The 15,036-nt window shown below is 44.7% G+C and overlaps 1 protein-coding gene across 7 annotated transcripts in view; it reads left to right on the forward strand.

Moving 5' to 3' along the window:
• The first annotated feature begins 3,430 nt into the window (after window positions 1-3,430).
• PITPNM3 (PITPNM family member 3) overlaps window positions 3,431-15,036 on the forward strand; it is a 62,396-nt gene continuing 50,790 nt past the window's right edge. For 2 of the 7 annotated variants that reach the window (XM_027668817.1, XM_027668822.1), the window contains exons 1-2: window positions 4,539-4,892; window positions 11,841-11,936. In XM_027668817.1, coding sequence (XP_027524618.1) covers window positions 4,634-4,892; window positions 11,841-11,936 — 355 coding nt within the window. In that variant the 5' untranslated portion in view covers window positions 4,539-4,633. Of the gene's footprint in view, window positions 3,719-4,181; window positions 4,446-4,538; window positions 4,893-8,312; window positions 8,345-11,840; window positions 11,937-15,036 lie in introns of those variants that run through there. The other 5 variants (XM_027668820.1, XM_027668823.1, XM_027668816.1 and 2 more) reach the window with 5 other exon arrangements.

The raw sequence follows: 15,036 nt of genomic DNA on the forward strand, positions 1-15,036 counted from the left end.
GTGGTATTTGGAGTGGACAGGGAGTAATCCTTTCTGCAGCACTACCAGGTATGCAAAGATATGGTTATATGGGCATATTTAAATGCAGGAACTTTCCTGTAGGGTCTACAGCACAATTTTCATGTGCTCTCATTTGCACCAAGAAGTTTTTGTGAGCTGTATTGCTGTCTCCCATCTGGATCTGGAAGCTCTCTGCCTTGTGCTCAGCAAATCTATCCCTTTTATTAAAGAATTGTAAACAGAGCAGAGAAAACAGTCTCAACTGGTGGTTCTGCAGTGTGGCAACAAATACTAGATATAAATTAGTTACTTATGAAATCCTTCTGAAATCCTGTAATTTTAATTCTTATGAACTTTCTTTCCATCTGTTTTTATACCCTGTGCCTTCCTCCTCATGTAGCTACCAACACTGGAGAGCACTGGAATTAAACCAGCAAGTACCATTGCTCCTTGCCTGCAATTTCAGAAGGCCTCAGTCCTGATGTTACTGATCAGTCGTAGTCTGCTCCTGCTCTGCCAGACCTTTCATTGGAGAGGCTCTGGCTATTAACAAGACTTGAGGCAGGAGGAAAGAGCATCTTTGAGTTTCTAGACAATGAAGTGATAGATGACGGATTGAGGACTAAGCCTCTCTCAGCTCTTGTTCCTGCGGCTATTGACAACTGTCTGGGCCATCAGTTAGACTCTGCCTCGCCCAGGCATTTGTATGGTTTCCTTGTGTCTGTTGTGGGCTTTTTACAGCCATGAATCCAGCTTCAGCTGCAAAGCTGAGTATTCCTGGTGTCAGTCAGTGCAGTCTTTCTGGTACCTGGGATTAACTAGAGCTAACAGCAACCTGGCAACATCACAGCCTCCTCATCAGGCAATGTGCCTGCCTGCCAGACAATTCCCTGTTACCTGGGAGTATCAGGAAGTCTTTGTTAGGACCAGTTGCTGATCCATTGCTGTCCTCTCTTATGCCTCTGTGGATTATGATTTTGTTCCCTTCTATTTTTTGCAGAATGCTGCTCTTCTCTGAAATGCTAGGCTGTGACATATCCTGTTTCTTTTTTATTTTGGCAGTTTGGTGATGTATAAACAGTGCAGAAAGGTCTTGCAAACTATTTGAAGTTACATTACCAAGAGTTGCCATCTCAAGGCTTATTCTTGGATCCTGGATAGCTTCTTTGGCTGTTTCACTGGCATGAGCAGCCACAAAGCAGGTGTATCTACTGCCAGAGAATTTCTCAGTCTGTCCAAGTAAAACACCATAGTGCAACCCATTTCTAGTGGGTGGCTGACGTGCAGCACTTGGCTGGGAGCTGCTCCATTGCCTGCTGTTTTCTCTGACTCAGTGTGGTGTCTGCTCCTTAAGGCTGCCTTTCAAGTTCTGTGGTGACTTCAAGGAGGACATAAAAACTGAACTTAAAAGGTTCTGCCTGTCACTGAGCCCTCATCAACTGCTTTCCTTGAGTCCCACATCTGCTGATGAAACCGCACTCACATCACCCTTTCTTGAAATAAGCAATTATCTTCTGACTTTGGACAAACAATACTGGCTCTAGAGGACAGATCTTCCATTTTCCTTCCTCAGCAATCTCCTGGTTTCACTCTGAAGGCTGCTTAAATCAGGTTGAACCTGGTGTCAGCAGGCATAACAGTATAGAAGCCAGCCTTGAATTCAGTCCTGGAAATATAAACCAAACAAGCAGCCTTCAGCTTTGGTGCTTAGGCCCTGACCTGTGCAGTTAGAGCAACTCTCCTTGCCCAGTGTGAGCAGGTTTGGATCATTAGGTGGGCAGATGTTTTCAGGGGGGCACTAGTGTCAGTTGGTATCATTTTTCTCTGAGCTCCCATCCTCGGGTGGCTCTGCACTGCCTCAAGGCACTGGCTACCTATTTTGTTGATATTTTTCAGAGTGTTTTGTACAAGGTTTGATTTCTGTAATTGGACATCTTGCAACACCAGAAAAGCTAGTAATGATGCAGAGCATCCTTTGACAGAGGCTTTGTCTTGAGAGGAGTTTGTCTGCTCTATTGTAAGGAAGAGAACTTGGGTCACCAGTAAAACAGCATATGTTTTCAATTAAGAGTAAATGTGTTTGGAATTAGATTATTTTCTCAGTAGGTTCTTTGATATATAAATATCTTTAAATGCATTCCAATTCAAGCCATTACCTGGCTTAGTATATTTTTCTTACGTTATTATTTGGCAATGACTCTTGAAGAAATTCTACATGTCCTCTGTAATGCATGAAAAAAGCTGTGCCTTTGTGTACTGAAAGGATTTTGTTGGAATCTGTGAAGCTTTTGCAAGTCTTTAGGAGAAAGAAAAGATTTCTGGAGCTATATGTTGTCAAGGACTGGCAGTTGTCCGCTTTCAGTGTTCAGGACAATGGAAATTAACCTTTTCCTCTCGAGGGAGGCATTGTGGTGCTTACTGCCTTCAGAGGCTGCAGGTAACTGCCTGCTCAGGCAGCTGTGCCAATGGAAAGACTTTTTTTTCAGTCACTGCCTCTAGTCCAGTGCAGAAGAGCCATTTAGGCTGAATATTATCTCAGTACAGTAGTTGGGATGTATCTTGTAGTGTGCAGTCCTTGCTCTTTGTGATGTAAATTGAAAAGGATTTAATGAAGAACCTCTGAGTATGGTGAGCAGGTCACATCTGTACAAGACAGAAGCTGCTTGTACTGAGCTGTTGCAGTTGGAAGCAGCACAGAGCAGGGAATTTACTGCACTTGTCCAAACACATCTCTGCCTTTCAGACATTCTCCCCTAAGCCAGTACCATCACCAGAGTCAAGGAAATGACATGAAGCTGTATCAGGGAAGATTTAGATTAGTTATCAGGGAAACGTTCTTCCCCCAGAGGCTGACTGAGCACTGGTACAGGCTTCCCAGGGCAGTGGTCACAGCACCAAGCCCATCTGAGTTCAAGGAGTGTTTGGACAGTGCTGTCAGGCACATGGTGGGATTATTGGGGTGTCCTGTGCCGGGCCAGGAGTTGGACTTGATGATCCTGATGAGTGTCTTCCAACTCAGCACATTTTATGATTCTATATACCCATGGTCTCTCTCTCGGATCGCTCTCTTTGGTGGCTTAGTGACACCGTAGCACATTTGGGAAAGCCACCCTTATCAAATATTCTAAACAGGCAAGTCCAACAGCAGAGGCAATGTGGCTCGAGGACAAACTGTCCAGCACATAGCACTGTCACCCAGAGCTGGGGGAAGGTGAGCCATAGTTTGTATGCTGGCTTGGGGGTGGGAATCCTTGGGCATTGTGACTATTCCACTTAAGGCTCAAACAAAACCACTTAACTCACTGTGTTCTCAGGGGTATTTGCTCTGGCTCCTTGAATGAACGCTTACCAACACCCCAAGCAAATCATGTATTTACCTTAATACCTACCAAGTTGGTATTGGCACTGAGCCTGTAAGTTGCTTTAGGACTTGGTTGCATTATGTTTGCTTGGCTCTTTAATTGTGGGCTTCTTTGGGTCAAACTTTTGTTCACTGCACTTTACTAGGTGGTGCTCTGACACACTAGTAACATACAAGCCTTTGCAGGCTCTCTGCCAGCCTCTTCCCATCGTTCCCACAAGATGGGCTGCAACTTAAGACGTTTCTTAAGATGAATTTCTTGCAATCCTTGGGGGATCTGGAGAAGCTGGCTTCTCTGCTTTTAGAGATATGCCGCTTCTGGGGGCTCTTGAAGAAGGAGGAATTGAGTGTCGCCCTGTAAGTTCCCTAGTCCAGCTCTCAGCAGGCTGTAAGCCGCTTGCCTATGGCTGACCTAAAAGGCGGCGCGTTGCAGTAGTTCAACCACCGCACTGACATGGGGCTTGGCAACAACCGAAGGATATTTGCTATTAAATTCCAGAGCAACCACTTGCAGGAGCAGCTTGCCGGGGCAGTGCCGCAGCAGCGACCGAGCCGTGCGGCGCCGGCACCGTGGCGCAGCTGGGGAGGGGAGTCGGGCACGGTGCTGACAGCACGGGGGAGCGGGTCCAGCTCCCTCCTCTGCCCGCCCGCAGCTCCAAGGGCCCCTAAGACGGCGAGGGAACCCCGACCCCTCCCCGGCGGGCGCGTCGTGGGGGTTGAGGGCAGGGGGAGCCCCCACCCGAGGATCCCCGGGGCAGGGCGCTGGTCGCACCCCGCGCTCCGCGGGCCGTTTACGCGCAGCCACATCCCCGCGCTGGCGCGGTCCTCCCGCTCTCCGCCGAGCCGCTAGCTGCGCCTTTAGCGACGGCGGCTGCGCCTTTAGCGGCGGGCGGGCGGGCGGCGGCGTCTCTCGGCCGCGTCTCTCAGCGCCGCAGGCGAGGGGGCGGCGCGGGGCCTCCGCAGAGCCGATGGGGTGGCGGAGTGCGGGCGCGCCCGGAGCGCCCCGCGAGCGAGCACCTGACGCGGCTGAAAACGGCTCGGCTGCAAGCAGGCAGCCCTGAAATGGCGAAAGCTCCGCGCCCAGGTGAGTGTTGAGCCCCGGGGGCGGGATGGGGTGGCCCTGAGGGGAGCGCGGGGCCCCGCGGGCGGGCCAGGGGTGAGGCTCGGGTGCGCTCCTACGTACCCGCGGCTCCGGGGCAGCCCCAGCTCCGCGTCCTCCCCCGCCGGCCCCGCGGAGCGTTGAACACAAACTCGTGTGAACGAGGCGCGGGTATGTTCGTCCCTTGTCGTGGTTTCCGAGCGCGGCCCGCTCTGCCTTGGGCGCTCGCGTCGGTCGTGTCGTGGTCGCGGCACTGCCGGGGCATCGCGGGCGCCCGCGCCAGTCGCCGCTGCCCGGCCTCGTCCCGCCCTCCGCCGGAGCTGGTCTGGGAACGGTCTCTCCCAGCTCCGGCCTCGTGGGGCCGGTGCTCGGTGCCACCTGGCCAGGAGGAGCAGAGCGGGAGGCAGCAGCCGTGCTCGGAGAACAATAAAGGTATGCTGTTGGGTGGGACTTGCTGAAAGGCAAAGGCTGCGCTTTGCCCGTTCACGTGCTGTAACTCGCGCTTCCTCCGGAGCCTGAGCAATGCGGAGGTCGGTTGGCTGGAGCTGGGACCAGGGCTTGGGGATGCTCAGCAGCAGCAGCACCCTGATTCCCAGTGCAGCCTACAGGCACAGGTGGCATATCCTGTGTGTGCACGAATGGCCAGTGACAACCAGCAGAACAGATGAGAATCCACTTGCTGATGCAGAAGTGGTTTTCTTCTAGGTTGCACGCAGAGCCCATTGCTGTTGCAGATGAAGGCCTAACTGCTATGACGGAATGGTCAGTATGTGACGTTCACCTGGTGTTTGGTGCCAGCTCTGGGACAGCTTTACAGCAGCATGGCACTATTAAAGCTAAACCCAAAGGGGTTCTTTCCAGCAGTGTTTTTGGTTTTTTTTAATTATTCCTCCAAAATAGGCATGGATTGGTGGCAGTCCAGAGACATAATACTCAGGAACATGAGAGCATCAATAATTTCAGAAGATGCAAATATAGGATTGAACTAAATGGTTGTTTTCCATCTTTGGAAGATGAAGAAGTAAAAAAGTGAGGGAAAAGTCTCACAGTTTTTTCTTTGGCATTAGTTTCCAGTCCTTTTAAGTTTGATAGGAAAATAAGGGGGCATTGGTTTGGCTTTCTGTGATACATGAGTAATGCAGCCTGTGTATGTAGCTTGTGTGTTCAAGCCCAACTTTGCACAGAAATTTTAAAGGATGGTACTTGTCTTGGATGTGATTCCACTGACTTCCGTAGACAAAATATGTCTTTTGATGCCAGCTTTGTGACACTGTAACTACTTCTTATTGTAAAGCAAAACTAAACCATTCACAAAGGAGGTCTGGCAGAACATATCTGCGTTAGGAGTAGGGGAAATGTGCTGCTTTTATAAGTGGAGCCTACTGAGTTTATCAATGTGAGCTGGAATATGCACAAAGACAGAAATGTTGTGTCTGTTTTGCTTGTATGAACCCTGCCTTGCAGCCCCTTCCAATGCTGTAGCCTTATCTCAGAAAGAAAGATCACGAGTCTGGTGAAAATCTGCTGTTTGATCACTGTTTAATGATAGGTGTGCCTGTAAAGGGCTTTTAGGCGTGGTCCATGCTTGACTCATTTGAGTAGTCAGGTCTCACCTAGTGAACTCCAGATCTTAAGCACTTGGAGTAGTCCCTGTGCAGAAGTGCTTGGACATTTGCAAGATTGTAGGTTGTAAAACCTACCAGACACAACTGCAGATGATAGTCCTGATGGTAGTGACCTGACATGTCCCTGTGGGAGTGGGGGGGATATCTGCTCTTTATCTCCTGCTTTAATTTTAACAGACAGCAGTGACTCCAAAATGTCAGATCCTCCTCAGTAAACCAGAATCTCTGCACTATGAAAGTAGAGTCTTTCAGATGTGATGCAGGCAGTCCACCTACAGTCATTGCAGGAAAAGGTTAGAGAATATTCATATCTTCTCTGGTTTTGGGGAGTCAGTTTGGAGGAGGTGATGATGATGCTGAGAGGGAGGGTGAAGTTAATTTCTGCTGAGGGGGAGCTGGTATCTGAAGCATCAAGAAACAGCTCTGGGAGATGTACCACATTTACAGGAAAGCTCTATCTAGGATTTTGAGCCTGAACAGCCATGGTAAACCTCTTCTCTCGCTTCCTCCACCTCACTAGTAATCCCAGAGAGCGCAAGACTGGAAATTTCACTGATACCTTAAAATAGGGGCTTAAAGGCCTGCATGGCTTAATTTCTTGATTTGTTTTCTTTACTTAATATGCAAATACATGCCTGTCCTTACCATCTGCTGCAGAATTGCCAGTGGAAAGATGTACAAAGTAGGTAACCAGAGACTTGTCACTGTGGAATTGCTACGAGATGAAAGACATTGAATGAGGAACGGGAGAGAGGAGTTGGTTGTGTTGTGCACTTTTGACCACAGTGGTTTCTGGACTGTTCCATCAGTTAGCTCTTTCATTTCTTGACAAGGGAACCTGCAATTTGTGTGGATTTTTTTCTGTCTATAACTATGTCTCTGGCTTTGTCAGCTGTGCTCTTTGACAAGAGAACTTGACATCTTGACTTAGCCTTCTACTTTTTTCTTCTCTATCCCCCTTGGTCTTGTATGCTCTCTCTCTCTGACCTCCCTCTCACCTCTCATGGTTATTTTTCTCCCTCTCTCCCTTTAGGGTCACAGTTCTGTAGGCATCCCACTCCGCACCCCCCCTCAGCCCTTTCTGCTTGCAGTGTGTTTCATTTCAACTTCAGCTGATTTCACTTAAGTTCCAGTTTCTGCTGCAGGTTCATTGTATGATTTTGGATGAGTTATGTGTGGCCCTACTATCAATGATGTCAATGTATGGTCTGTCTTTTTTGGTGCTCCGTGTGCAGGCGAGGGCTTTCTCTGACCGTATGTTAGTTTTCACTCTGGAATTATTGAAGGAAGGATCTGCATCTCTGTCTTACCTGAGCTCCTGAGTCTCAGGAGTTCCTCCAGTAGTTAAATTCACATCCTTGTAATATCCATCTTCAGTTTCACATTTGCCAGAGAACAAATAATGCATGTAGCTAGAATATACAGTGGGTGATTTTGGCCTCCAGTAAGTCTTAACTGTGTAGTCACTAGGTAACACTGTGTGGGTAGCTCACTTAAATCACTTAATGGGTAGGCAGGAAGCATCTGAAACCATCGGAATGGAAAGAAGTATTATTATACAATAGCAGTCACTGGGAAGAGCGAAGGTCATTCCTTCTACCCAGCATCTCTTTCCAAATGGAAAAATGACTTGTGTTTTTTAATTTTATTGGGAAAACTGTCCCTGAATTCAAAATGGTCACAGTTCTAAAGCAGGTTTTGACAAGTGGAAATGTTTTAATCTGTGCAACAGAGTCTATTTTTTTATTATATTTTGTTGAGATTAATTCAGTCCTCAATACTTTACTATGTAAAAGACTTAGTTTCCAATAGGTGTGAGAACACTGTGTGCTGTTTCGTGTCTAACTAGGTTGGTGTGGTGATAGTATTCAGGAGTGCTTTTCTTATGATTGCCTGTGTCTGGCATGTGCTTATATCTAGGCTTGATTGGCAAATGTTTGTTACCAAGCAAAAGATGCAGGAAAAAACTGGGCCTGCTGCAAAGCTTGAAATGTGTGATAATGTGACAGTGAAGTGAATTGTGTTGAATTAGTTTTCCAGTAAAGCCCTCTGCTGTAATCACATCCAATGACAACTGCTGCTCTTATCCCAAGCTACTTGAATTGAACCTTCCTGGCAGATCCAGTGTTGATGAAAGTGGAATTGGCATTTTTCATGGCTGTTCTGCTCCTTAGGTCTATTTGTGGAATATATCAGAGATTGCACCATCATAGTGGGTTGTTCCTTCTCTGGACGGACAGCATTAGAAGCTGCAGATATGTGAGTGGGAACTGTTTCTTCTACTGTTTGCTGGAACTATGTATAGTCACTAAACACCAGAGATGAAATTTGCTTTGCATCTGAATTAGGATGCCGTCCACAGAGGTGCAGTCTGACTTGCCTTCAACCGGAAGTGTGAGTGTCACATAATATAGAACATGGGACTATTTCTGTAGCAATTTTCAGTCAAGTAAGATCCTGGCTATTTTACTGCTTATCACAAGAGGATGCAGCTGATCATATCTGTGGCTCTCACCCTCACGGAAACTGTTCTGTACAGGATAAAGGTTTCAGTTGTGATCCTCACTTATACATCTTAGAGTAAGGAAATCAATATCTAACGTGGGTAAATTGGCTAATGAACATATTGCAAATCTAAAAGTCTTACTTTAAATGATTGTTTTTCAACAACATTCAGAAGTGGTTTTGTATAAATTGCTAATTAATGGCAGCTACTGTGAGGTTGGGGTATATTGTGGAGTATGGTGAATCACAAACCCCGATCTAGCATATCCATGATGGATATACTATGGGATAGTACACATGTAGGATTATTGTTTTCTTTAGGTCCTGCAAGAGTTGTCTTCGGGTAGATACGATAACATCAGGCACAGAAAAAAATAAAGTATGAAAAAAATTAGTACAGGGAAAAAAAAGAGAGTGTTTTCCACCATTGCATTTCACTCATGCATCATAGCACCTCATCTCATGTCACCAGGTCACTGATGCAGCAAAGTACCAGTGAAATTCCGGCTGTTCTTTGTTGAAGAAGAAAAAGCAAGACTTTTTTTAACAGAAGAAAATCACTGATTGTAATCATAATTACAATAGTAGCCTAACTAGAGCATTCAGCTTCTGTGCATGGTGCTGCAGGATGCTCTGCTCCTGTCCTCTCTGCAGTTGTTGCTGTGGCTGTGTGCTCGGGGCCAGCCCCTGCCAGCTCCCTCTGTCACAGGTAACTGTCACAACATGCAGTTCTGTGCAGAGAGAGCAGCTTAGGTAGGAAACTCCACTTCTGCTTCTTCTGGAAGGGAAGCAACTGTGCATTTCTGTGGACTCTCCTTCTGCCTCTTGGAAGTGTTCCCCTTGTATCCTACTGTCCATCTGCTGTACTGCCCCAGCAACCTGTGGGGAACTGCTGTATGTGTTTCTACTGTTGTGACTCTCTCATTAGTGAGGTTTCGGTTAAAAGTATTTCTTCATGTGGTCCCCTTCTATCATCAGAAATTGTGATACTGAACAACTGAAATTAAATTAAATTAAACAGCTGAAATTAAATGAAAGTTGCTACCCCGGGTGCAAAAATTGCTGACATCTGGCTGCTAAGAATCAGCTGACTGATCTGATAAAGAGTAAGTTCACTGCCATAGAAGCCTCAAGTGTCATTACCAAGGAGTTTGCCTGCGTTTCAAAGTAGGGCAAGTCTTTTCATTCTCTGGAAAAAATAATAAAATAAAATATGCAGCAGTTGACACTGTAAATCAGATCAGTGAGTCCAGGCAATGACAGTGTCTAATGCAATCAAGAAATGTTAATAGAGTCTTCTGAAGGTGTCTAATGCTAATCTACTGGCACAAAACAAAGCAGACTCTACAAGGACCAATGTATTAGGGCAGTGCAGTGCAGTCCAGCCAGCAAATCCATGTAGATGTGGAGAGCTGCTGCAGTGAGATCACACAGGTTTGTGCTGTTGACTGTGGATATGTTTAAGCTGCTTCTAAATCTAGAAGCATTCCTAGTGCAAATAATAATAAAACTGATGCTTCCAAGGACTTTTCTCATAGCCAGAATTTATACCTGGATATTTGTGACGCTTTTCCCTGTCCTCCTGTTACATTGTGCATCGAACTCCAAGGTCCCTGGAACCATGAGCTTGTTTTGGGGGGGACAGTACTGTTACTGATTTCCAGTCAGGCTAGTGGCAGTTTTTCACCAGGGAGTTGCTGTTTGTTTTGGAGTACTTTTGAAGTCTTTACAATTTTAGATTTATATTTCATTCCTTTCCTTCCCTCCCATCTTATGCTTTTGCAGTTTTGGAATGCCTGCTCTTCCAAGCATTGACCGAAAGCAGACTTGTCTTCATTAGAAGTTCAGATAAGTGTTCTTTCTACCACTGTTTTGAAGACTGTAGTGATACGTTTTAGGATAGATATGTATCTGAATGGAGGGACAGCAAGGTGTTGCTTGGTGAGGAATAATTCAGTGTACTGTTTCCTATGATTAGTAAAAGTTTTCAGAAATCTGTAACAATAAGTGCAGTCAGTGGTCAGTATGCATTCTCCAGTAGCTGCCAGATACCATTGGACACATTCCTAACATGCACCGTACTCTTGTAATGAATACTGACTCCTTAATAACCAATTTTTCTTTACCCTATTAAGATACTATTAACTGATTTTTATTTTTACTCTCTTCTTGGCCAGCTAAAATCTGCTTCTTCTTACCACTCTTCACTTATATTTCTGATTAATTCAGCTATAGGTGGAATAAATGAAGAACAAAAGGCTGTAGACCTAGTGGCATGTTTTCCACAGAATAGTTTAGAGGGTGCATCCTCTGCTTGAGTTGCTGTTTTACTAATGAGAGAAGAAGAATGCTTTTGTGGCCAGGGGCTCTGGATATTAGATTCAGATCTGATGACGTCATTTGCAGAAATGAATAAAACCAAGGACACTGTTTAGGTGGGTAATGAGTGTCCTTTCTACAGTAGCATTGTTAGGGGTATGGTGGATTTGATGCCTGGTTCCCCACTAATTGTGGGGAGACTTTGTTGTTAATAGAAGGAATATATTTCACTACTACTTTCTATTGTTGGGTTGCTGTAGATGTAAAGAGAACTTGTACAGTTAGGCAAGTCTGGTTTACTAATTACAAATTAGTTTGAGTTTGATAATCCGTTGGGACCATCTACACTGTCATCACTATATCTGTTACTGTACTCATTCTAAGGCGGTTTTGCCTTCCTGTCTGCTGTCAAGTGGAAGCTTCGAACGAAAGCCCCAGGCTCCAGCACAGCAAAGCTCCCTGATGAAAACAGCTCAGTGAGTGAGAATTGAGTAGTTTGTCTGCAAATCTGTGAGCGAAATAGGATGACACTTCTTTTAGAAGTGAAACTGAATTTAAATGGAGATACTACCATGTCCTGGGGAAATGCTGCTTCATGCCTTAGAAACAATATGCAGTTTGAGTGTTGGAATGGAACAGCCAGATGAATTCAACAGGGAAGAATTTATCTTTTGAAGTTGCTGCATTAGCTGAAAGCAATAGACTTATCTTTAACAAGAACTTGTTTTAATCACTTTTGTTAGGTGGAAGTATTTTTGTGCCATCCTGAGAGCTCTGGCTGGGTGACTATTGAGATTAAAGTTTGTGCGATGACCAAAATGATCCTCCTGAGCCATGTACACAAACCGGTCATCAATGCGTTGGGTTGTTGTTTTTTTCTGGAGCAGAGGTGAGCGTTCTCTTGGATTAATGTGAGTCTCTGTATTTCCAGCTGACCCGTGCCGGTTTGGTGGCGCCCAGCGGCACATGCAGAGCGTCCTCAGGGACTCCGTGGAGAGCTCCGATGATGAATTCTTCGATGCACGAGGTCAGTGCACATTTTTGTCCTCCCCTTCCCATTTTTTTCCCCAATTTTGCAGCAAGTAACTGAACTCCTTTGGAGGTGCACTGAGAGCGTTGTCCTCATCAGACAAAAAAGCCCCATCAGATCTTCTCTTCAGAATTTATGAATGGGCCTAAATTTACAGGAGTTGGATGAGGTGCTGGAGTGCATGAGCAAGCTGCCCTGAACTGAGTCTTATGTCAGAAGCAGCAGGACTGCACCAGCCCAGACCTTATGGAGTCTTTTCAGTCCAGCTCCTTCCCAGATCAGGCAGTGTATGATGTTACAACTGGAGTTCACAGTTCAGTTGTTCACAGTTTCTGATGAAGGCCATGAGTGTCTGTGTTACTGATGGCCAACTTTTAAGACCAATGGCTTAGGTTTTCTATTCTGTCAAAATTTTCCCTGGGCAGACTGAGACCTCTGCTTGTTCAAGGAGCGATAATCTGAGTGCTTGTGGATTTAATCACAGAATATTCTGAGTTAAAAAGGACCACAAGGATCATCAAGTCCAACTCTTAAGTGAATGGCCCATATGGGGATCTAACCCATGACCTTGGCATTATTAGCAACATGCTCTGACCAACTGAGGTACCTGCAGCACTCCTGACATCCCCTGTGAGATCCTGAATCTGGACATGCTCTGTAACACGCCATCAGATTCTGCTGATGTCTAAGTGCAAAAACGTTTGCATAACTAAGATCGTCATTCAGTTTCTCCCTCTGGTGATATTTGTGGTGCAGAGAGAAAATCCCCTCCATTCCCCACATTCTGTTCCTCTTGAATGAGGCCTATTTCTGAGCAAATTAGCTTTATTTTATAGGACCACATTGGGTTCTGTCTCATTTCTGTGTACTGATTTGGTGTCTGGAGATGCACGGTGGATTTGCGAATGGCAGTTTGTGTTTTTAAGGCAGTATTTGGCACTGAAGGTCTGCTGTCTTGAAGTGAACTTCAGTTTTCAGCATGTTGTAATTTTCTTTGTGCATGGAATTGTTGCAAGAATGGTTGATAACCAAGTCTTGTGTTTTCATGCTGACACAAGCTTGTGTGAAAATTCAGCATTATATCAGGAGCTTTTTAGTTAATTTAAAAATGCAGAGGGTGGGAGGTAGGCAGTGAAAGTCAAACAGCTTTGTGGGGGCATCAGCTTTGTGCTCTGAGTGGTTTGGAAGCTGTGCATCAGCTTCACTGATAACTGACTGATTTATTTCCGCAAAGCTGAATTTGTAATATTATTTTCCTAAACAAGCTGTTTTTCCAGAGACATAACTAATATTAATCAGATTATTACTGTGTATTATTCAAAGTGCAGGTTTGGATCCAGGATGCCTTGACTTCAGTTTATCTGCCAGTGATGGTGTCTGTCTGATGGTGAACCACTTATTTTCCAATTTCCTTTTTGCCTTCTATAGTTATAAAACTTATGGCAAATTTAAGCTTGAAATACAAGCTGCTCACATTTTTTATCACCATCCTCTCCAGTAGGCAACAACCTCAATTAAACAAGGGAAGAAAACTTTTCAAAATAAAACTGAATTTGAAAACTTGGCACCAAATTTTGACCTCTCCTAGAACGTTACAACTGTCCATTGAAATTGGGCAGGTCTAAATGACAATAGATACTGGAATAATGTTGTTTAAGAAAGTCAAATGATTTGTGTTTGGTTGATCAGATATAGCAAGATAAATCTGTTTGATCTAGTTTATTCAGGAAGTCTGGAGAAATGATTTAATGGATTCTACTGCCTCTAGAATCAGTGAAATTGATTGTGGACTTCACATTCTTTCAGAAACATGCTTGTATCATCTTGATTTACCAGAGCTAGACATGAATACCTGGCTCTACAGGTGTACTACAGCCTCTGTGCAGAAAGAGATGCAATTGTTCTTTTTAACTTAATTTGAAAGGATGTCCTGTGGTAGTTTCTTCATTTATTGCCTGTATTAATACAGCATGTATTCAGTTCAGAGCCTTTTTGAAGTCTGGGACATGAGACATTCCTCAAATACCGTTTTTAATTACCTGTTTCTACATAACTAGACTTACAGTAACTACTCCGCTGGCATAAAGGGTTCTGTATCTGAGAATCAGGAAGCAGTCCACAGAAAAATAAAGAAATAAGTGACCAAAAAATGGTAAATAAATTAAAGATTTTTTTTTTTTAAAAATTGTAGGGAGGCTGAGGCACAAAAGCCTGACTACATGTTATCTGATGTCACAATGCCAGCTTGTGCCCAGCCTGAAATGAGCTCAGATCTGCTCTTCTGAGCTGGGATTTAGCAATCCATCTCTGTTTGAAGAGAGCTCTGAGCTCTGTGTGCATGCATGCACGGGTCTGTGTTTCAGAAAATACATTGCTGAACACTGATTATTTTATCCTTGTTCTGAACCAAACAGCTGTCTTATCTGAAACAGGCTTTTAGCACAGGGATGTTCCAGCTGTCTGCACAGAGAGAGGAAAGAAATATGGATAGTATATAAGCTCATTTGTCCCTTGTAATCTTTATTGTCAGTGGGTAGGCACACAGACACTGCAGCTGGTACTCAGATGATCCTTCATTATTATGGGAATGTGAATTGTCATAGATACAAAGCTGATGTGGATGTGTAACTGAGATTTTGGGGGAGAGGCTGTGTGTGGCGTATGTGGGTAGATACATATTTTATTTGCTTCTTTTAACCATAAGAATGGTGGCTTGTGTTTTGGAGGCAAACCAAAAATCTCCAGTATTGTGTCATTTCTCATGAAAATTCATGCCCTTGAAATCCATCTCAGTCTGTGGAAGTCTCTTTGCACTGAGAGAACCGGTCCCATTCTTGAAAAGTCTTAAACTGTGTGTGCACTCTGCCCTCTGCTCTGCCTTTTGAATGTTCTTAAAATGAAAAAAAAGAAACAAAACCAACCAACCACTCAAACACTCAAATTGATTATTATAAACTTTGGTTTTAAGTGACTGCTCAAGGTAAGAAAAAAAATTTGGTCCTCTCTTTTCCATTGTTTTCTTGCACACAATATATGAAGCATACAGGTTTGCTGTAGAGCATATGAGTAGGTAAAAAGCTTTCCTGGAGAGTCCTGC

Source organism: Corapipo altera, unplaced genomic scaffold (genome assembly GCF_003945725.1).
Source record: "Corapipo altera isolate COAL_440 unplaced genomic scaffold, ASM394572v1 302, whole genome shotgun sequence".
In the NCBI taxonomy this organism is placed as follows: domain Eukaryota; kingdom Metazoa; phylum Chordata; class Aves; order Passeriformes; family Pipridae; genus Corapipo; species Corapipo altera.